Consider the following 23,072-nt stretch of genomic DNA (forward strand, 5'->3'; position numbering starts at 1 on the left):
ATAAATGCCCATCCTGGTACCATGAAGATTTTAAATAATTCCATCGCAGCCTTCATTCATTACATTATCCAACACAAAACTAGGATACTAGGGGTAAGTGATTGTTTGACCCTGATGAATAGGAGTTTTAAAGTTGTCCATATGCATGTGTATTTGCATATACACACACATACATATATATAAATAAAGCTGTTATCACTACAACAGGTTGGGAAAACAGTAGATGCTAACTCTGACTGTTTGGAACATGCATCTGCCACTGGCTCTCAAGGTGCCTTTGAAGAGCTGTGTTAGAGCCTTAACAAATGAATATAAAGAAGTGATATCTCCTTTTGATTACCATTTCCAGAATAAGCACATATGGATTTTCACTTTCCCCTCTCAATACTGCCACAGTTTAGACTGCAGTCATTCCATGTAGGAAAGACTACACAAGTCAAAGAACAGCATGTAACACTTCTTCAAGAAGTACTTGTTTTGTACATGCACTCCAAGGGGAGAATGCCAAAAATATGAAAAAAGAAAAACCCAACACAAACCAAACAAAAAAAAACATTTTCCTTTTTAACTCACACCTCTCTTAGATGCTTTCCAGGTGTGGGAGAACCACCACATGCATTAACTCTATGTGGTTTGAAATAGAGAATAATCATTGCAATCTAAAACCATATTACAGATTGATGGCTATGTGTATGTGTTGCATATTTATATATACACACACAATGTGAGAAACTGTTTTTACTGTACTCTAAGTTCCCAGTGCCAGAAGTGTACTAACATAAGAGACACCCAAGTCAGAATATGGCCCAGGCTACCAGTTTGCTCCCCACACCAGGTGGCACCAGACAGCTTTAGAGAAAACCTTTCAAGGCCAACATTCCCAAGCAGACCTGGGATTTATCTTTTCCTGTCTTTCAGAGTATTTCTAAGTACTTTATAATACTCTTGCATCTTCTGTGCTCTTCCTCTTGAAGGAATTAAGGAAGCTTCTAAATGTTACATGTAACATACACCAAAGAAATTACGTATATGTACTAAGTAGGGCAGGGATAAATAAAAAGTTGATGGATTTTCATATACTGTTAAGCAACTTACAAAACCATTCCCAAATGAACTCTAAATTTCCCCTCAAGGCTTGTGGGCAAAACCTCATGAGGCACTTTAAGAAACAGTTAGCTGGTTTTTCCCCAAAGGACACTCTGTAGTGCAAAGTACACAGCATTGCTCCAGAATAATTTTCACGGTTCAAGTAAAATTTTTCACAAGGTGTAAATAATACCACATATAGCTGAAATCCCAGGTTTCAAAATATGAAGCATTGTACCCTCTTGCTATTAGCATGCAGCAATGTTTGTACAATACAGACACTTACCTTTTGGTTTTCTTTCACTGTTGTCAAGGTTCAAGAACTTTCTCTCTCTCTCCGAGTCCTCATTTCTCAGGCGGTTTAACATTTCCTCCAGTGTTTTGACAATATCAGCAAATGAAGGACGCAGCTTTGGATCCATCTGTGAATGGACACAAATCAAATAAGTTCATGTGGGTTTGTCCATGCTATTCTGCTCACACAGTGGACAGACAGAGGGACAATCTGAAGAAACTAAGGAAATTCAAGACTGTTTTAAGTGTGTTATCATTGCAAAGTGGCATTTCTGTCTATCATACTTCTCACATTTAATTATCAAGTTGTAAACATTATATGCAGAGGATGAATTTTAAACTGACAAGGTGGGAATCTGTCAGATTCATGGCTTGTGATGGGGCTTTGTTTGTTTTGAACAGCTTGAATACTTCAAGACTTCTTTCTGGACTCTGGTTATCAGAGAGAGGTTATGTACTAACATTACTTCAAAAGGGTTATACAGAGCAACATGGCTATGTCATTCTTTAAAAGTTTGTAATTCTTCTATCATCTCCCTGTGGCTTTAATTAAAACCCACCTAAATGGCATTGCTGAAAATGCATCTTTCTATCTGCTAATCAGCCTTACCACTTGATGTACTGGTCTGTCTTGCAAGGAAGCAAGATTGGTTATATAATTTGACCAAGTAATATATTAGAAAAAAAAAACCTCAGGTAAAATATTCCCCCTGTATCAGTTTGAATTTCTCAGTAAGTATTTAATTATTCACTCTAGCAGAAATGGAACTCTAAACAAAGACCAACACTAAAACTGAACTACAGGCCAAGAAGTTTAATTTAAGATAGTAACTTAGAAGGCATTTCATAAATTTGAACATCGACCCTGTATATATGTTACAGGTTTAACTACTGTAGGTATCAGTATCTAATTCAGCAGCTGAAAGTTAACCTCATTACAGTAATAACAAAATATTCTGCTTGACCTGATTCCTGTTTCCAGCCTTCTAAAGGCTTTTTCAGAGTGGGCAAGCCCAGACAGATCTCACCTCTACAATAGGAACAGTGGTGCTTTGTGCACAACAAACCTCCAAGACCTCCCTCGTACTGCCCTGCAGGTCCTACGAGATGGATCTTTCTGAAAAGAACTGGTATGATCAGCAATGCCAGAACACCTTCCAGCAACACAGGGTGAAGGGCTAAAAATTCACATGTACAGTAATAAAAACCAACCAAACAAATCGCACTTGAAGAGCTCAAGAGCAGCAAGAAAGTTGTTCTAATGCAGCAGCTGGAATTTCCTGGCATTGGAAAACATTTTTCTGCTTTCCCTGTTTCACTGAAAGAGTAGGGCAGGGGCAACACTGAAGCACACACTGTACTCTGACAAACTTACTAATTTGGAAAGCTTAAGGAGCTGTTGCAAGCTACAGGAAGTCAGAGGAAATAAAAGGGGCTCTCTGGCTATTTTAATTTATGCTAGGTAAGATCCAGGACAAAGGCACCAATGAAAAAGTTACTCAGAGCACCACTTGCCTCTTCCATCCCTGAGCAGCCCAGATTCTGTTCAAATGGAATAAAAGATTCTTCCTCAAGGCAGCAGTTGCCCACAGCTCAGCTCGTGATGGTAAACTTTTTGCACGATCATTTATGATTATGTTTATTAAATATTCACACAAATAGGCTTATAGTTGTTGGGGAGCCTTCCCTGAAGGTACTTATTTAAAAAATCCCACACTTTATAACAGCAAATTAAAGACATTTTAATCCACTATTCATACATTTCAGTTTTTACTGGTTTTCTTATGTGCCCTAAAACACATTTCCCAGCTGTAGAAAACCCCGGGGCTTTGCACATTAGTTTGCACATTACTTCAGCTGATCAGCTGGGCTATACAGTTTACATTTTTTTGACCTACTAAATAATAAAAATGTCCATGTCTAAGAGCAAATTATCACACCAATCACCTATTACTGAAGCATAGCATGCTTAGGAAAATAAATGTAAGAAAGCCTTATCTGTTTATCCCCTCTTTCCTTCTACTAGGTGAGTGCTAAGTGAATTCCAGCATGGCCCATGCTGAAATCAGCATATTAATGGCTTGATCACATGAAAGTAATTTACATTTCAATTCGGGGAAGGGATATTTATTACACAAGAATCAGCATTTGACAATAATCAGTAGGAGAAAATCCTTTTTCTCTGACCACACCAAATTCTTAACATGAGAATATAAGGTCACTGCCCCTTCCTTCATGAGCAATTGTTCTCCGAGTTTCTGTGCTGAGAAATTGCTTTGAATCATGTACCATTTCTGGAGTCTACAGGTGGGAGTTGATATTTCCCAAGTCAAATCCTACCTCTAGCCAAAACCTTTAGCACTCATGTAACCAAAACACTTCATAAACATGAGTCAGATGTACCAACGTCCTGGTGAAACAAGCTCTGCTGTACTAAGGTGAAACCACAGGAGTGAAGTAGCTTGTCCACAGTAAGTTCCACAAACATTTTTAGAATTAAATTATGCTATCTGGTGTCAAGAGCAGCAGCCATGCCCCCAGTCTCACCTTTATACCGTGCTCTCATGAAGCATATGCATTTGCACTAATACAAAGGAGAGAGAGCTCGGGTCAAAAATAAGCATCAAAAGCACAAAGAGATGAGACTTTTCTTACAAGCACTCACTTGGACACAGTGCTGGTACTGGTTCCAGTATGGCCTGGTTGTGAGTCCCTGGCAAAGTTTTGTGCAATAAAACTTTTAGAAGTTGCCTCAACTTAGGTTGTGCAAACTGGACAGTCTCAACTTCATCTGAATCTGGTGGCAGCTCAGGTTCTCTTATTTCATATAAACCAGCTTACTATACAATACTAGCAACTCTGTTACAGGATAACCAACAAGAGAGATCTACTTCCTTGGAATTTTCACAGTGAGGAGCCATGAAGGTATCCAGAGTAGTTTAATGCCTGCCCTTGGTTTGTTTGTCCCCTCTGTTTGGGAGGGCAGCTCAGAACCCTTTCTTCTCAGCTCAGTAGGTCTGTACACAGTAACAGCTGCATTTTGTCAGCCCAAGGGTTACCCAGTTTCAGTAGAATCCAACTGGTTAGGATCACCCTGAGCAGCCTGCAAGAAGCTGTTCAGTTCTGTTTGCTTGGCATGACAGAACACAGAATTACAAAAACACAAGATACACCTTTTGGCAAGGGGAAGGGAAGGATTATAAAAACTGTAAAAGACTTTCTGGGTTATCAGAAGGCACTGCTGTTATAGGTAGGCTCTTCAAAACTCTTCTGTAAATGCTTTAAGCTCTATCTTCAAAAGCCAGAGGCATTTAGAGAACTCTAGTTTAGGCCTCTCCCCTTCAAGTAAGATACTCACGTTACAGCAGTTGAAGGCCAGCTGGAGGAAGTCAGGAGGACAGTCTCCCACCATGTGCTGGAAGGAATCATAATCTAATCCAAAATTCTGTACAAACAAAAACACAACACAGAGATATAAGTAAGGTCTGCTATCTGGCCCAAAGCATCTTCTTTTTAGGGGAACCCTACGTGGAGTTATCAGGAATAGCCAGGAACACCATCTCAACAACCACATGCAGACAATTTTAAGAAAACTTCATGCACACTCTGAACTGCAGCATTCCCAGTGGGGATTACTGATACAGGATACCTGTAAGAGAACGGACTGACTTCAAAGCCCATCCTTCTTCCTGCATTCAACTGCAATCCATTGCAGTTGAAATGTTGCCTGTGTGGATCTGGAAACAATCTCTTATACTGCGATGTTTCACTGTGGTGACTTTCACAGTGCAAATTAACAGCCTGCTATAAAACCAGAGACTTTGCTATGATGAAAATGTATCAGTTAAAATGGTTAACTTTTCTGTGGATGGTAGACTGGTAATACAAGTTATCCAGTTCCTTAAGTGCACGCCTATAAAATGTGAAGGCCAGAGAAGCAAAAGAATTTTACTTACTGCAGTTTGAGACCTAAACAATTTCAAATTTTCAGAATCAGAGGTGGACAGACAATTTGGAAGAGCCCCCTCAGAGGGCAAAAAGCTGCCCTGCAGATGTGATTCAACCAAAAGGCAATCGAAGAAAGTAAGAAGTATCTTTGATTAGTCAATTATAGCTCAGATCCACAGTGCTTAGCAGAGTCCATGCAAAAATAAGAGTGAGCTTATTTTAGCTGCTGTTAACCCAGGTCCTGCCCCTTTCACAAGGAGGGGCTGCTTAGTGGATGCAGTGTGCCAAAAGTGCCCTGTTCTGAACCTGGCAAGAAGTCTACATGAGCTATCACTCCACAAAAGGAAGAGTTTGCATTGCAGTGCTCTCAATGTTCTGCCAGTTAGGGGCAGAAAAGAATTCCCATGAGGATCGCAGCTGCACCAAGCCTCTGGGAAAGTGTCTTCAATGGAGCTTCCTACAATAACAGCATAGAAGAACAAAAGCCTTTTACAGGCTATTTTTAAAGTAGCACCTATTCATCGTATCTTTGGCAGCAGTGCCAGAAGTTCTAAAGGCCAGGCCTTTATCATGGCAGACTCACCACCTCCCACCAGCGTTACAAATGTGACACGTACCTCTGTGCGAGGGAGATAGTCTGGATCTGCCTGTATTCTTGCTATAATCTCACACAGAATTATACCATAGGAGAACACATCTGCCTGAGAGGGGAAAAAAAAATTAATAGACACATGGTTCAGTTATGAATACTGAGTGTTCTTATCTGCCAGGGAGTCTCTCCTCACCCCAAATGGCTATCGGGGAACAACTAAACTGGCACCACAGCCTTACAACACCGAGCAACTGCATTATTAGCTAACATTTTCCACGTGAAGAAACACATGCTCACAGTAAAGCATTCTTGTTGCATAAACAGCAATGGTAACTTTAAAACTCTTTCAAGAATAAAAGAGAAAACCCACCAAACCACTCTTAATTCAGCAGTGTGCAAACAAAACAAACAAAAAAATAATCCTTCCTTGCATAAAGAATGGTGAAGTTGCATTTGATGTCCTACAGATGGGAATAATTAGCCAAAAACGTGACATGCCTATGTATCACTGTGGTTAGAAAAACGGGTTTAGAATACACATGATGAAAGCTTATCCAGAACATTAATACTGCTTTTAAGAAAAATTACAGTTTTCTCTTCTCAGGGTTCAGTACCTCTGGAGAAAACAGTGTCTTCCCAAAGCTTGAGATATCCAGTAGCACTGTACACCAGCCTCAATTCCCATGACGCTCAGCAATCACTTATCTGACTACCCCTGGAGCTGCACAGTTCCTCAGATTTCCACCCACCTGAGTTTTTCATGTAACAAAATTTAGGAAAACATGGAATACAAGTCTACAGAGCAGAAGCTTGCATCCCTCATCCCATACACATCAGCCAGGTTTACATGTCACCTTTCATGCTGATGAGGGGTAAGACCTGCTTCCTCTTTAGTCCTCCATGCCCCAGGGTTGGTGAAGAATGTGCCACCACAGACTTGGGTACTTTATTATTAATTTAGATCAATTGTAACTCTTTAAAAAGCTTTGAAATGGTAATTATTACATTAATTACTGAGGTAGCTATTGACTTCCTGCAAGTTAAAACTACTACCAATTAACAGATTATTGACTACTAGCTATAAAGAGGTACAGGATGTGGGTTTTATCAGAGAAAAGCTGCACTAGCAGGGCTGAAGTAACGGAGAGAAAATCTTGTGTAAAGAAGAGCTTGATTGAAAATACTGTTTCCAAAATCCAGTGTGATCTGATCCTCCTCTGAAAGAAACACTTCCCAATGACACAAATAGGAAAACTAGTAAATACCTCTGGAGAGCATTTTTATCTTATCAAGAAATCTTACCTTAAGAAATGCTGATTTATATATATACACATATACACACACATAATTGTACAAGTTTACATACAGGTTTTACTTCTACCCAGATTTCACTAGTGTATGGGAAGCAACTTCACCACATTTCTCTTGAGACTTGGTTAAATGAAATTGTGTTACATCAACAAACCATTATCACATTTTGGCCTGTGGGGTGTTTCAGAATGGAAATAGCATCACAGAGAAAAACCCTAAATCTAATTCTATTTCCATGTAAGATTACACACCATGAATTAAAAATATTAGCTATTCAACTCTCACTCTCCCTAAAACTGAATGACCTGAGTGCAGAAATGTCACAAGTGAAAATAGCAAGTTTTATTATTATTGAAATTCTAAATCTTGCATACAGCTACTGAAGAGAAATACCTGACAACTAACATTTATATCATGTACCTACCTTTTCATTGTAGGGTTCATCTCTGAGAACTTCTGGTGCCATCCAGAAGGGTGAACCCACCACTGGTAACTTCTCACTATATAGATATGGGATAGATAGGGGGAAGAGGGAAGAGGGGTGGAGGGAGAGAGGAAAGAACCATTAATTAAATGCTCAAGCACTGCTACTAACTTTCCCAATCAATAACTCACATTTTATTTCTAGTTTTTAAGTGCCTGGCCACTTTGGGGGAAAAAAAAAAAAGTTTATTTTAAGGTCATAGCTGTTCAATAATTTTTATTTCCAAACTCCTGGCAGATTTGGCTCCTTTATCTGTACATGTAAAGGTTTGTGGACATCAGTTTCAGGCCAGATGCTGAATTATCCATTCATCCAGCAAGACATGCAGGTATCCATCTCTACATGTATACTGATAAGCAACTCTGAATGAAGTCAGCACAGCCTGTTTACAAACTGAATTAAAACAAAACAAAAAAAAAAATCAAGATCGACCAAATGAATCCTTTAACAGGCAAAACCTAAAAGTAATCAGAATAGATCCAATTTGAAAAATCTGCAGTTTCCATATGGCTGAATACTGGGGCCTTAAGAAAGACCTCCAGCCTGTCACCCAGCTGACCTTGAGGGAATACCTATTAAAAAAATAAAGGCCTTTGAAGGCTTCAAGATATCATGGCTTGCTATCAGCAAACTGAGAACAACAAAGCTGCCTTTCAAAATGGAGGCAAGACTAGATCAAACCAAAATGGTGCCTAATGTAGCAATTCTGTTAAGTTGTTTATTTCAGTAGCTACTCAAGCTATTAACTGTCAGTTTTCAGTTTTCAGGGCATCTAAAAACTGGTTGTTAAGAACAACTTAAGGCACCTGTAGTGCCTTCCTGATTTTGTGATGGGTTCATTCGAATACCGCTGAAGCTTTCAGCACTTTACAGGGTGTCCCAGAGGAGCTACAAGATACACATTGGCTGCACTTACCAGTATTTTGGAAATTAAGACTTTGTTAAGCTTTTACATCAATATTTCACCAACATTAACACAAGCCTTTAGGCCTCCCAAGATATGGTTCTAGGATACATGCAGTCTAAAAACTGTACATAGCTGAGATCAACTTTTATTGTTCTCTTTGCAGTCAAAAGAGCTGGAAGGCTTTTATTTATTTTACTCAGATGCACACACTGGAGAAAATCTGACGGCACATTTCACAGTCAGAATAGTCTGAAATACACAAGTTAATATACAGAGAGAACAATGAAATCCTTGTCCTCGATCTCCCTAATGGAGGGATGACAAAAGGACTATTTCCAATTGTGACAATAGCTTGGGACAGTCACCTGTGCATTCCTCAAATGAGTTAAGATTATATTTTCATCCTAGAAAAAGTAAAATGGTGAACTACGGTAATTTTATAATTAATTTTACTCTTTGTTATAAACCTGGATCTTAACAACTAATCCAGACATTAAAGGGAGTACTAGAATGCCCCAGATACTATTTATGAAAATGGAAAGAAGCTAAAGTTGCTTGGAATCAACAAATGACATGTATTACAAAGTCATCCCAATCCAGAGTGTTGGACAGTATTTTTGTGGGGTTTTTTAAACCCAGAATTCCCAAGTACCTGCTTAAAAGATGAACTGAAAAGCTTGAGTAAATCATCTTCTCATTGAAACATTTTTGAAGAATAAATGTCACCACTAAACATCAAAATGGACAGTAATTAAGGCTGGAACATTCTGGCTATCCAGCCTGCAGTTCCAGAATGAAGACTGAGGATATTTTTTGCAAACTCTGTATCAGAATGCAACAACAGCCTCAGGGATCTGGCTCTGACTGGAGCTTCTGACCTGCAGTCTCACTGCAACTCTCACTCTATTTAGATTAGTTCACATACCTGTGATCAGGAATTTTCTCTGCTAAACCAAAGTCTCCCACTATTGCTGAGTATCCATTCTCATCGTGTTTTATTAAGCAGTTCTGGAAAAAGGAAAAAAAAAAATAAAACCAAACAGAAGTGTTATTGTGTGGGCATGAAACATCTATAACGTTTGTTTTATCTATTTTTAATCTGGAACACAACTACAAAATATATTTTGGAACACATTCATCTATGAGAAGCTTTTGTTTGAGAGCAACCACCCTCTTCCCCTGCCCTCCCCCTGCACAATCACATCTGTCAAACTTGAGATGCTGCGAACAGCCTTCCACTTAGTTAATAATCCACTTAAAAACTTGCTGAGAAGCAGGCAGCCACAGGCAGCACATACCCAGCTAGGTAATAACAAGAATTGAATTATTTAGCTCCCTTGTGCTCAACTACATGCAATGCACGCTGTTCACTATGACACTTTAAATTTTCTCTTTACCGTTTACCTGTACCTGACCAGAATACAAGATCAGAGCAAACTCTACATGCCTTTGTCTATTTTGCTACTGAAAAGGAACTCAGTGCTTTGCAGCAGCTTTTCATCAGAAAATATAAGATGTGACAAAGTTACATGCGCCTTTAAAGTCTCAACATTCTTTATTTTACAGTGCATTTAGAAAACACGACTTAAGGGAAAAGTCTAATAAAGAAAAGCTGTCAGTCTTTTCCTTTCAAATGTGCCCTCCAGTGTCAGGATGGAGGGCAATTTAAGGACACACACAGATAATTCTGGGCTGGCAGCAGCACATCACACAAAGAGTATTATCGATTCCTTTTTGTTATGTATTTACAACTCTGAGAAATATGCTTTGACCATTCCAACCACACCTTTCCCCTTCTCATCAAATGAATCCATAGCTGACTTCCCTGCATTTTTTGCTGTCCTGCAATAGGTAGAACAAGACAGAATTCATTCCCTTCCCACATGCCTTGTTCTCTATCTTTCTGCAGGCAGTACAATAGCAGTGACAGGCAGCAAAACCACTGCTGATTCCTACTGAGTGGTACCCTGCATTAATTAGCTAAACAGCAGGAAACACTTTCTAGCTTTATTGTGCTTGGATATACAAAAGCCCCTCGCTGACCCCGACCATTAGCTTGTCTGTGTAATGCAGCTACCAAGAAAAGTGAGTCCCTTGTCTAAAAGATCAAGTTCAGGTCATCACTGTTTATATTATTCAGAGACGACCATGGCTCAGGCCATGAAGTAAGTTTTCTTCCTGCCAATTAAAAGGTTAAGGAAGCCATTCCTGTGATCATGTAAAGAAAATGCATGCCAGCCTCTTGAAACGCATGCCAGGCTCCTGAGATGCAAAGCTTTATTTGTTTAGCATGACTCAAGTATAATAACTACAGTTAGCTTGGGGATTCATAAACATGTACCAAGTTAAATCAACTGTGCTTACCCAGAGAGCAGCAAAGCTTCTCAGTTGCGGCCTTTGTTATCTTGTATCAAAGAGCGCATTCATTCCACTCGCCTCTCTTTAAACATTTGGTCATTCTAAGTGGACTTAAAACTGAGAAGGATAAAACTTTTCTGAAAAATCTTACTCAGATGATTCAGACAAGTGGAATTTCGTTGTGTACCACACAGAAACAAGTCCATGAGGACACCAGAGATTTTGCACTGTTCAAGAAGGCTGATACTGTTTTATGCAGAAAAATTTCAGGTTGTTTTTCTGCCGCAGATTTCTCAGCAACTAAAGATGATTCTTAATTCAATGTTTTTTGAAGAAATCTCTATGATTCATAAACACTAGTTTTAAAATCTAGATTTTCTTCTTCCATTACCTTTGACTATATACATTTTGTTCATTTTTAGTAGCAAGACTGCAACACTTAATTTTACCTTCTGAGTTTTATGGATTAGCGTTATTCTCCAATAACCCCAGGTCTCCAAAATTTCAGGGAAACATTTAAAACCAGCCTATTGAAAGAACTACTTTCAACATAAATAAAAATCTGTAGAAACCTATCTACTGACCCAAGGATCTGCAATAATTTACAAGGCTGCTTTGATACCAAAGGGAGGCTTAAAATCAACATCATCCTGACAGCAAATATTCCTTCAGCTTCTTACCAGCATCTAATCACATCCCATTAGACAGCGATACGTCACCAACTGAAGATGAACAATCCCACCCCCCAACAAGCCCCAGGCAGTCCCAGCTCTCAGGTACAGCACTGAACCATTATACAAGTAGGTTATTCCCAGATAAATCATAAATTAAGCCAATGCTGCTTGACAGCTCTGAGCTCCCTCCCCGGTGAGAGGTATTTGCCTGCAGCAAAGCCAAGGCTCCCTTGCAATGCAAGCGCTTGGAGAGACCAAAGAGTGCAGACAGCCCACTGCTGTGGGGTCCACAGGTCCTGCAGGAGAGGCCACTGCACCAGGAGAAGGCACTGGGGAAAGCCCAGGGCAACACTGGGGCTACAAAGTACTGATCACTTGTTCTGCTCTGGTGGGCTGCACAATGTTCAGTGACGTGAAGAAAGAAGCTAAACTGTTCTCTCTCATTAGGGGAAGCTTGTTTTCTGTTTGCACGGGAAGAAGTGCTGAGTGTGAATTTAAATTCATTAGGATATGTACTCCAGTACAAGAGTGACTTTTTTATTCATACTGATATCAGCCACAGGTAGGTGACACGCACCATACAATAAAATCCCAGTGTCACTACAAATGCTCACTGTAGTGAAACTAAACTGATTTAATTCAACTGGGGCAAGTTTTTAAATAGCTAAGCACCAATTTCCTGGAACCCAGAAAGAGTGGAAGCCTATTCCCAGCAAAATCAGTAGTAAACCCCTTCTACATATACTAGCATGGTCAGATGTCACTTTTCCAGCCTCTACAACTTATTCAAGGCAAAGTTGTGTGGACAGTGTGCTGACATTCTCCAGCATCACCATACTCCTCCTCCACCTTAGAGATGCCTTTACACAACGCTGCATAAAACCCATAGCACAGATAATTGAGTTACCAGATTTAAGATGCAATTCATAAATGGGGGACTGAACACAGCCCACAGTAACTGGTAGCTCATGTGCACCCAATGAAAGACATCTCTAAGAATTCACATTCTACCACCGAAGTAAATCAGGATCAAAAAGAGAGAAACCTTCATTAAAGACTAAATGGTCAAAAAGAGCTTTTGAATTTAATCTAGGGGTGGTTTCTCAGCAGGAAAAGTACAATGGTACATACTGCACTGTTTCTTCTAACAAAGTGATACTTCTCAGTTTCTAAAAAGAAAAAAAAGTGTTATCAATGTGGTATGAAGAAGTTTCATTAATGGATTTTGGCACAGAAATGCAAGAGTTCAAACCCCTTGCTAGTGTAAGAACCTCTCAAGAACTGCCTACGAAATGAAATGCCAAGCAGCTTCACAACACGGGCTTTGAGAAAACACTTTTGACTTACTATTGTACTATTTGTATAAGCTGCAAGGCAATAAAATATGACAACCTTTTCAAGATTTCTCTTTGGACTCCTACAGACGGGGAAGTTCTTTCCTTTGGCAGTTCACACAGTTTAAGAGAGCACTATTTGACTTCAGTTGGGTTCTCAAGAGTGGTTTCTTTTTCCAAAACAGGAACCCCATCAGTCCTTCCTGAGGCAGTCTCTTAATAGAAGCAAGGAGCTCTGTACAGGAGCCCTAAAGAGTTAACAGAGCTGTTTATGCAGACAGATGTGAAAGAACATAAAGCCCCCTTTGTGTGTTACAGGAGCTTAACATCTGCTTTGCACAGCATAATCCTACTAAGACAAACGCAATATTCTACTCTCCCTTTTACATAAACAAAAATGAAAATAGACTCAAGAGTTTCAGAGTTAAAAATAAATTGCTTAGATGAAGAAACTCCATAGTTTTGTTTTATGGTATGACATACAAGCTAAACTCCTCAGACACTTTACTGCACTCCAGAAAATACAGAAACACTACTGAGTGTCACTTGCAACCTTCTGATGACTGTTACTGAATTGAAATACTTAAAGGCCAATTGAGATGTATCAGCTATTTTTAAAGTGTTACCCTCTAGGAAAAACACCACTGACAATTAAATGCATAATGGGAAGTTTACAGTACTAGATACACTTCTGAAACTAATATGTTTAAGGGATGGGCTCCTTTCGGTTCCCAAAGTCCCAGTAAAAGTTTATTATTGTAACTAGAAATAACCATTTGTAACAGCTAATTTTTTCAGTGGCAGCTCTCCCCTGCAGTGCAAAATATCCACACCAGAGCTTAGTGCAGCACAAAGGGGACTTTGCAATCGCAGCAGCAAATATGAGACTCATCAGACAAAGGTGCTGTTCACTGCTTGGGGTTTATTTTGTGTTAAAGAAGCAAACAGCATGCAAGGTAGGAAGTCAGGGCATGTCACTTGCAAGCCCAAAGGCAGTGAATTTATGTTACATCAGATAATCCACAGTAATTGCTTACATGCAGGATTCTGTCCCGTAGTAACTGAGACTGCTCCTCTCTCAATGGGAGAAGGCTGAGCCATTACATGCTGAGAAGTGAAAGCAGATGTTGGCAGGAATACACACGCATTCATATGTGTGTATATATCTGTATATATTTCTTCACAGATTTTTATCATCAATGGAGCTCACAATGTCCCCTAAAACTGCTCACAACCTACTACTGATTATAAAACCTTGTTTTTAATTATATATAATTCTGAAAACTAAAAGGCACTTGTTTGAGGGTTTGCCAGTTTGTTTTTAATCAAGAGTTTTGGTGGTGGGTTTTTAGGGAGGGGGTGTTCAGCTACAACAGCTCAGGTGCTTGGGAGAACAAACTTAGAATATGTGTTGCAAACAAATTTTTAAATAACAAAAATAAAAAATCCTTAAAATGTTAGCTTGTGGTATCATACCAAATTTGGCATGTTCTCAACTTGAAACATGATGAGACCTCTGTGTAAGATGCATCTTTTGCCACTGCTGCAAAGAGTAGGCTAGGACAGGCACACGCTGCATGAGGAATTTGAGTGACTAAGATGACAAGACAGAGGATGAGTCCAAGCCAGGGGCTGGCAGGGACCAAGATCAGGGTCTTAAGCAAGGCTCCTGATACAGGGGAAAAACCCCAAATACTATTACAAGGACATAAGAACTGCAATTACAGCAAACAGGTGGTGGTGGCAGGGATCAGAGCTAATCTGGAGCAGCAGAACATGGGGAGAGCTAGAAATGGCTGAACAAACTAAAGACCAGAACACAAAGATTGCTTGGATAAAGCATCAAGGGGGAGCAACAGGAAGAGGGTAAATGCAGTCAGCCAGACAAGGAGATTGATCAATAAGGTTGGTGGGCAGGAACTGGGAGTAAAAAGAAAAGAAAAAGCCTATGAACAAGGATGAAAAGCCTAACCAGAGACTGGCATTGTACACCAGAAGAAAGGATTGAGTAGTAAGAGTAGGTATGATCAGTCTTGGAAAAATGGGTAGACTCCGAGATGTTCACTTCTCACTGCCAAGGCATCTCTCCTGTCCCTCTCTCTAGTCCTCTTCCACACCAAAAACATGCAATGTGTTTTAGTAATATTAATTAACAGTAGTAGCAAATACAAATTAAAAATATTTCATGTTACTTCATGAAGCAACAAACACCTTCACCATGAATATCATGGTTTCCAACCCTAAGGTAAAGTGCATCATGTCACTTTCTTCCATTGTTTCTAAAACTGGTAGGAAGTTGCATACAAAAACTCTGGATCAAAATAATAATATTGCAAAAAAGACGGGATGTAAAACTTCCTGTAACAACTTTCCTTCTTCCCCTTATGCATACACATTAAGGTAATATCCTTAATTACACGATCACACAGTTTTCCACCTGGCATCCACGTGTTTTAGTGCACACAATGGATTCACGCTGATGGTGAATTGGGGCTGTACATAAAACACTTGGACCACTATTTTCAGGACCCTGGCCGCTCTTCCCACATAAACAGCAGGGTGACAGAAAGGCTGGGAAGAGATGAAAAAGAAAGCCTGGGCTGCAAATGAAGCTCTTCTGTCTTGTGGGTAAGACTACTGCAGTGTTGCCCCGGGATCTGGACTCTGGCCTTCCTCAGCATCACAGGAGAAGTCTGTGACAAGGAAGCTACTTTAACACAATTTTTCAGAGGGTACACAAGATTAGTAACATTCTCTGCTTCCAGGGGTCAAATCTGACTATTTTATAAGTGCTGTAATGTTTCTAACTGTCTCTAAGATCAGTGAGCATATTGCTTTGAACTTAAGCACGTAAAATGCCAAACACTCCAAACAAAAGACAAAAGTCTTAAAACACATACACAACATTCACCAGTATTCTTGCTTTTAGTCTGTCATAATAAGGCTGAGTTTACTCATCTCCCTCATCTCAGAGGTACTGTAAGAATAAGTTCACTGGTATTAGGGCAGTCACTGGTGTGAGCTGCCAAGGAAATCAACAGCGCTTCTAGAACAGGGTCTGAATGCAGTGCAAATACAGTGTAAACAAGGTGTTGAAGAAACTCACTGTGTAATAGTAAGATATTTGTTTTGAGGGGTGAGGTACAAAAAGATTGCCATATTCTTTTTGCAGGCTGGACACTTCTTCCCTGCCCTGTCCCAAACATTGCTATTTTAATTCTACATTACAACAGCCAGAATATTGAAAAACCAAGTCAGATTAAGGAAAAATTATATCACAATTCAGTGGCTTCTATTGAAACACTTTCAGTGTTTCACAGTATGATTTCTGTTTTAATGATTGCACTTTCTGTAACTAAGACTTTCAGAGTTAAAATTCATAACCAGACCTTCTTGACAATCGCTGAAAGATGAAGAAAATCCTCATGATTCCAGGATGCCAATACATACAACGAGCCCCAAATAAAGAACAATTCACAGGGTTTGCTATGGACAGGGGACAGGGAATGAGCCAATGAGGCAGGCTGTCAGAACCCATCTATGGCTTAATCTCTGCGTAAATCTTTTTATGACAAGTCAGAAGTGGGGACAGCACATTTCTTGGCTTACAAAGCGTACGAGTCGCCCTGCCCACCCCCCTACTCTCTGCAGGCTGGAAAAGGCCAGTCTGACCACTTGTACTTTCTGACAGATTCAAGCCAGGCTGTCACTACCAACCAGGGCAGATCAGCCTGATCAGCTCCAGCAGCCCAAGCACGGAGCTGCTCACGACACGGGTGAGTACCAGCTGTCTGGGCAGCACACTCTTCTCACAAGCACTGCCTCTCTCTTTGACAGAAGGGCATCGGGAAGGGCACCGGTGGGATGTCAGGGCTGACATCCCCGTGGGCTGTCGCATTAACTATAATGACCTACATCTACTCTTCTCTACCATTCTTCCCTCTGGCCTCCTGCAGTATCAATGCTGTTCTGCTACTCTCCACATGGTGCCATTAGGAAGAGAGATCACCCTGCTGTAGACTAATGGCCCAACCCACTTATTTTTCGATCTCAGATTGGCAGGGGATAGGAACTTTTTCTTTAAAATGCTATGCAAATACATAGGCACATATAACACTAAGAGTAAGACAATTCTGCTGACATAACTGACATAGTAAAATTTATGTATCACACCATCTGCTCCAGGAAGCTCCAGGAATCAGAGATTTTCCAGAAAAAAAAAGGCAGAAGTACAGGTCTAAATTAATCCAAGTAATTTTAATAGTAAAATTCATATTACAGGGACAGTTTGCTGTGGGTTATTGTCTTAAGGGTAACAGTTAAAGCACGGAGACATTATTGCACAGAAAGTCTCAGTTTCATTCTGTTCACAGTTCAGTCAAGGCCAAGAATTTTTCTAGAAAAATACTCCACTCTCTCACCCTGCAAGCTCACTGTTCTGACTTTTGCAGGTCTAAATCCTTGTCTTTGCTTTCATTTGAACACTAAAGCATCACATCAATTACTGAAGTTTACCAAAGAAAGGTATATTATAGAACAGTATTGAATCTGCCCTTGTTCAATCCAGATCAGAAGTTCTCTCCCAAGGAAAGAGTCCATCACATTTTCCTTCAGCTTGTTCACACACCAACTGTTTACTGGTAGGAATGAAGATGACCCATCCTACCACCAATACAAACCTGGTAAAAGACAAGGCATGTCCTCAAGCAGTAGCCAAAGGCCACAGTCTGAGCACTGAAAATTTTGGTGACAGGTTTTTCCTATGGTTATCTTAATTTTTTTGCTTTGGAACAAAGTGACTTCTTTACGATTCAAAAGGAGAGTAATTTGTCCAATAGATTTAAAGTATATTTCATCAATACAATAACACACTAATAAAATTCACAAGTTGTTTAAGGTGGGTGTTTAAGGCCTGGTGTTTCATCTACTTCCCTTCCCAAACAGAACAAGGAAAGTACATACATCACATAAAAAACACTTTTAAAAGTAAATTTAAAAAAACCCAAACAAACAGAAAACAACCCAAAATGCCCAAGAAATTTGAAAGTTTCTTAGCTGATGACTTAGACTTTTATCCTGACAGGTTCCAATGTGACCCGCAGAGATACTACAACTTTAGTGCTAAGAACAATCCAAATATAGCATAACTGCTAATAAATTCTTAGGGTTTGATATGTGGTTCATTTGTTTTTAAATAACCTCACTGCTTCCTGTGGCCTCCGATGAGTTTGCTGTTGCTGGGACATCACAAACCCCTCCCAGCGGGTGCACTTTCCAAACAATTGGCATTCAACAATAGATAACACTGAAGCACTGGTAGGGCAGCTCCAGAGAAGGGCATACAGTTATGTAAAGCTGGGAACAAAGGCATTCACAGGGATCCCAGGAAATGGGATTTTCATATGACTAGCTATCACAGTATGTGTTATGATAAATGCTGCAGGCACAAAGTTCTCCTTAGGCACTTTGGCTCCTTGCAGGAACTCTACTCTTAAATGTACTAAAATACCTCCTGAGCTGAAAAAGAAAGGGGAACACCAAGTTATCTTTTCAGATATCTTTATGCATCTCTTCTCTGCACACTCCAAGGTGACTGAAATGAAGCTTTCGGAGCGTATCATGTCAAAGTGATGTGACTCCAAGTATGGGCATTTTTCATAAATTTGATATTCTTCTTGGCAGAATTCAGCCCCTCTCTCTTGAAAGAACAGCCAAGGAAGTATTTTATGACTTCACTGAAATACTTCTTTCATCACCACAGTTCAACTTTTTTTCCCCACTTTGGCTAAATGCACACTCTACATCTGTTTAACACTGCACTGAGGTAATGTTAAAAAAAAAATGAAAACTGGATGGAGAACTAGTAGTCATTCGCATTTGCAAACACACTGTGTTGTGGTTTTTAAAAGCTGTTTTTAATCTTAAAAACCAGTTCCTTTTAGACTCAGATAATATTCTTCTGGATGCTTTTGACTGAAGTGCATTATGAAGTCTTCTCAAGAACTTCTGTCATATTGCAGGTCCCCAGTGAGCTTAAACCAGCTCATTAGCTCCAGACAACAGGACAGACAGGACAGCAAAGCCCTCACAACAGGCTGCAATGTATGCTAAGACCCAGTGTGAATACTGGGACAATCTGTTCACAGAGCTTAGTGCTCCTATGTCAATATTTCTTGCCGAGCTTGAATTAGCTGGCTACTTCAGCCAAATAAATTCATACAAGTTGTCACTAAAGCAATTAAAAAAACACATCTTTGTCCATTGAAAACTCTGCCACTGAAATATCATTCTGGAAGAAACTCTGAAATTTGAACATTTTAGGCAAACTCTTTTGATCTTACTGACTTTAGAAGTGAGAGAAACACTTAACACAGAATTAGTAATGAAAGGTCATTCTTCCTACAGAAGATTTGTGAAATACACAGGGAAACAAAAACAACAAGGAGATTTTAAAGTGCATTTGTCATAATCTTCTCAATTGGGTTCTTTATATGATTAACCTGTTCCAAATGTTAGGTTGCTGTGCTTAATTATCCAGGGATTTAAATACTTTACTGAACCACAATTCGGAACTAAAAAACTCTGCAGCTGCTTTCTGAGAAATCCCAAGCTGAACTCATTTAAGGAATGACCTTCCTTTAGGATAGTAATTTCTCTAGTTCCCATACAAACTATGAACATGTTCTGAGGAAAGTTTCAATTCTATAAACTGTGTTTCAATTTATTTCTCAAAATGTCTTAGGAGGAAAAAACCCCAACAATCACTTACAGTACCTCCATTAAAAAGTTCTCTTAAGTTTATAAACGGTACCTTGGATGTAAGGTCTCGGTGGAAAATGCCTTTATAGTGAAGATAACTGACCCCCATAGCAATGTCATAAGCCAGTTTCACCCTCACTGTCCAGGGCAGATGCTGGTTACTGTCTAAGAGCTGTTCCAGGTTACCACAATTGATGTACTGAAAAGACAAAGCAACATTCGTAATTAATTATTTAAACTTCATATATTGACAGGAATGTAAAATTCATAATTACACAGGTGATCTCAGCTCAGTTATGTATTAAAACTTCTTCTTTTCTTAAGGGCTTGAGAGGCACAAAGTTTGCAGATCAAGAGAGGTTGAAAATGTCTCCCTTCATCAGCTGTATCGATGCATTTATGTTAAAGATGCACGTGACAGCCACCACTGCATTAACTCTCTGGTACTTAAATAGAGCCTTCAGAAACACCTACAATACCATATCACCCTCTCATTTCCAGCTTGAGGAAAATTAGGGCAAAAAAGGATGAAGAGATGGCTCTCATATAGGATAAATCAACAAACAGCAGGCTAAGTATCCAAGTGTAGGTCATGGAGGCTGATCAAGTTCCCAGATATCAATTCCCTAAACTGAAACAGCATCAAAGAAAAATATTACAATGTGTTGCTCTAAGTTCCATTTTTTTCACTGCTGTATCTACAAGTTCTAATCAGCAATCTGATTCCCACTGTGTTCAGTACTAAATCAACCCCATCAAACGGTGGCCCTCATGAAAAGGAAAGTACATTAAGTAAAAGATAAATGCTATAAAAGACAGTGAAACAAAGCAGCACCTAAATGACACTAAGTAATATAAGCCAGGGTTAAGACATGGCAGCTCCACTGCTCAAATAATCATTACAGAAACACAGCTTATGCTTTATGTATAGACCCTTTATACCACACCAGCAGCTACATCGTGTTTAAGTAGCTTCTTGTTTCACTCCCAGCCCCAGTCCCCCACCAGCAACCAAGCAGAAAGGGTAGCTTAGCTCTCTCCAGAAGGAAAACCTGGCAGCAATGCAGTGACTTCTCTCAAGAAAATCCAAGTGAAGCAGGCAGGACAGTTTGCTCCCAAGATTGGCCCACGCATGTAACACTGTGCCAGGCTGCACCAACTTCCCTCCTCTGTGCCAGACAGATCTCCAACCCTCTCTCAAATGGCTTTGTACTTTCCCGTGTCATTCACCCCGACAATGACACATGACAGTGTGGCACCATTATCATGTTCAAACTGAAGTCTTAATTGCAGCTTTTGTTATTTCAGAAACTTGTAACTTGCTTGCATTTTGTTGGGCTTCTTTGTGTCTTGGAGCCTGGGCACAAGGCAAACATGAACCACACACAATGGAGTGTGGATGGATGATCTCCTCAGGCTGTGCTATAGCAAGGAAAGAGCACACAAAGCCAGACTCTACTGATAAGCCCAAGGGTCACAGCTCACCTCCTGAACAGTTTCTTCCTTTTGCTGAGCTCACTGGTTAATTTTGAAAACCTTTTCAGCAGATACACAAGTTCCATAAGTAACTAAGGTGGCAAAAGCATTCAGACAGAGGAGGCACGAAGCAATTTTAACTGACACAGAGCTCACTGGGAAGGGGTTCCACTGTGCATCCCTTGGGAATGGGGTTCATCCCAGCCCATGCACAGTAGAACATTTCACTGGCAGTCCAGGGCATGACCCCTCTCTCTCCAAAACAACCTGTTCCTTGTGCTAGGAGTACGTGTGCCAGGAGAGCGAAGCAGCTCTGGAACAGGTCAGTTTGAGACTATGCAATCTCCATCCTTGGAGATTTTCAAGACCAACCAGAGCTGCAGCCAACCTGGTTCAGTGTTGGAAACAATGCTGCTTTGAGCTTTTCCAGCTTTGATCTTTCTCATTGCTTTTATCTGAACCCCTAAGGGAGCTAGATGACCTTACAGGGCACTCAAGAAAAAAACATGCTCACTAAAATTAGATTTATATTTTTTTTAAGTCATAAGTTGCTACCATGCTTAAGGTAAAAATGGTGAATAAGACTTCTACAATAACTTCTAATATATTTCCAGCCTCCCTGGGAAAGTGTGAACAGCACTTCTTGTCCAGTTATGTTCACATCTGAACTATACTGACCAACCTGGAACAGAAGGCACCAAAGCTCCAAGCTGGATAACCCAGTTATAGAGTGACATTTAGCAATTATCCCAAACCATTTCACCTTTCTGACAGGGCAGTAACAGACAATAGACCACCCATACAGCACTACCATACTTAAATTCATTGGCAAGACAATGCAAGGGGGAAGGGAATCACTGGCTCAGCTTCCATTTTCTAGTCTGTGCCACACCATGACACAAATGGCTCCAGAAGTGCTAATAAACAAGCAGCCCATAAGAGTATTGACACACACTGAAATGGGACAACAGCTGGCTACTATATCGAGCATGCTCTTACTTTCCTTCTCAATACAGCAGCCTACAGATTTGATCCACTGTTGCCATATTAGCTAAGTGCATCCAATATATCTATTCTCCCAGCACTCTTCCAGTCAAATTGGCTTGCAGGGTCATTCACTCAACTGCAAGGACTCAACTCTAGCATGGGGTGGGCGAAGGCTGACACCCACAGAGGACACAAATATGGACGAGCTGCAAAAGCAGGACTCAAACCTGTCTCCAGCACATCTACAAAACTCTCTAGGCCTCCTATCCAAAACTGCCACCCAGCAAGTGCATAGACCTCATTTATTAGAGATGTGAATCTGGTTTTGGCTCTACATTCCACTGTACCTCCATGAAAGACAGGAGACTAATCATCAAGAGAGCAACCGAACTAAGACTTTCCTATAAGACACGTTTAAGACTCCAGTTGATCTCAGGTTTTAGCTGACCAGCAGGTAATATTTGCATGCAGAATCCCAAATTATCCCTAAGGCAAGCACCACACAGAGTTCAGTGCTTCCTCAGTGTCATGTAAGTAATTCAATTCTTCTGGTTATTCAGGCTGATAATGCAAACAGCCAGCCTGATGGCCTATTTTTTTCAGAGCCCTTCAACGATGCCTTTTCAGAACAGACACAGAATTATGAACATTATTTCCTAAATGCCAGGGCTACTGAAAGAAAAAAAATACTTGTTCCCAGTCTCTTACTGGCACAAACCAGCTCTTTGTGGCAAGAATATCCTGAAGGATAGTAAATGCACCTCTCCCAAAGAGAACACTGGATTTTGTTTTGTCCCTGAAACATTTCAGTGCTGGTACAGTAAGACTGCAGCACACACATCATCTCAAAGCATTATTCTAC

The 23,072-nt window shown here is 40.1% G+C and overlaps 1 protein-coding gene across 4 annotated transcripts in view; it reads right to left on the reverse strand.

Moving 5' to 3' along the window:
* The window catches only part of TESK2 (testis associated actin remodelling kinase 2), a 106,544-nt gene that overhangs the window by 1,634 nt on the left and 81,838 nt on the right, over positions 1-23,072 (reverse strand). For all 4 annotated transcript variants that reach the window (XM_039384705.1, XM_027747097.2, XM_027747094.2 and 1 more), the window contains 6 exons: positions 19,800-19,946; positions 9,548-9,630; positions 7,656-7,731; positions 5,946-6,029; positions 4,739-4,825; positions 1,373-1,508 (listed from right to left, as the gene is read on the reverse strand). In XM_039384705.1, coding sequence (XP_039240639.1) covers positions 1,373-1,508; positions 4,739-4,825; positions 5,946-6,029; positions 7,656-7,731; positions 9,548-9,630; positions 19,800-19,946 — 613 coding nt within the window. The remainder of the gene's footprint in view (positions 1-1,372; positions 1,509-4,738; positions 4,826-5,945; positions 6,030-7,655; positions 7,732-9,547; positions 9,631-19,799; positions 19,947-23,072) is intronic.

The sequence above is a fragment of the Pipra filicauda genome, unplaced genomic scaffold, assembly GCF_003945595.2.
Source record: "Pipra filicauda isolate LSUMZ 115617 unplaced genomic scaffold, ASM394559v2 scaffold36_size6622888_pilon, whole genome shotgun sequence".
NCBI lineage: Eukaryota > Metazoa > Chordata > Aves > Passeriformes > Pipridae > Pipra > Pipra filicauda.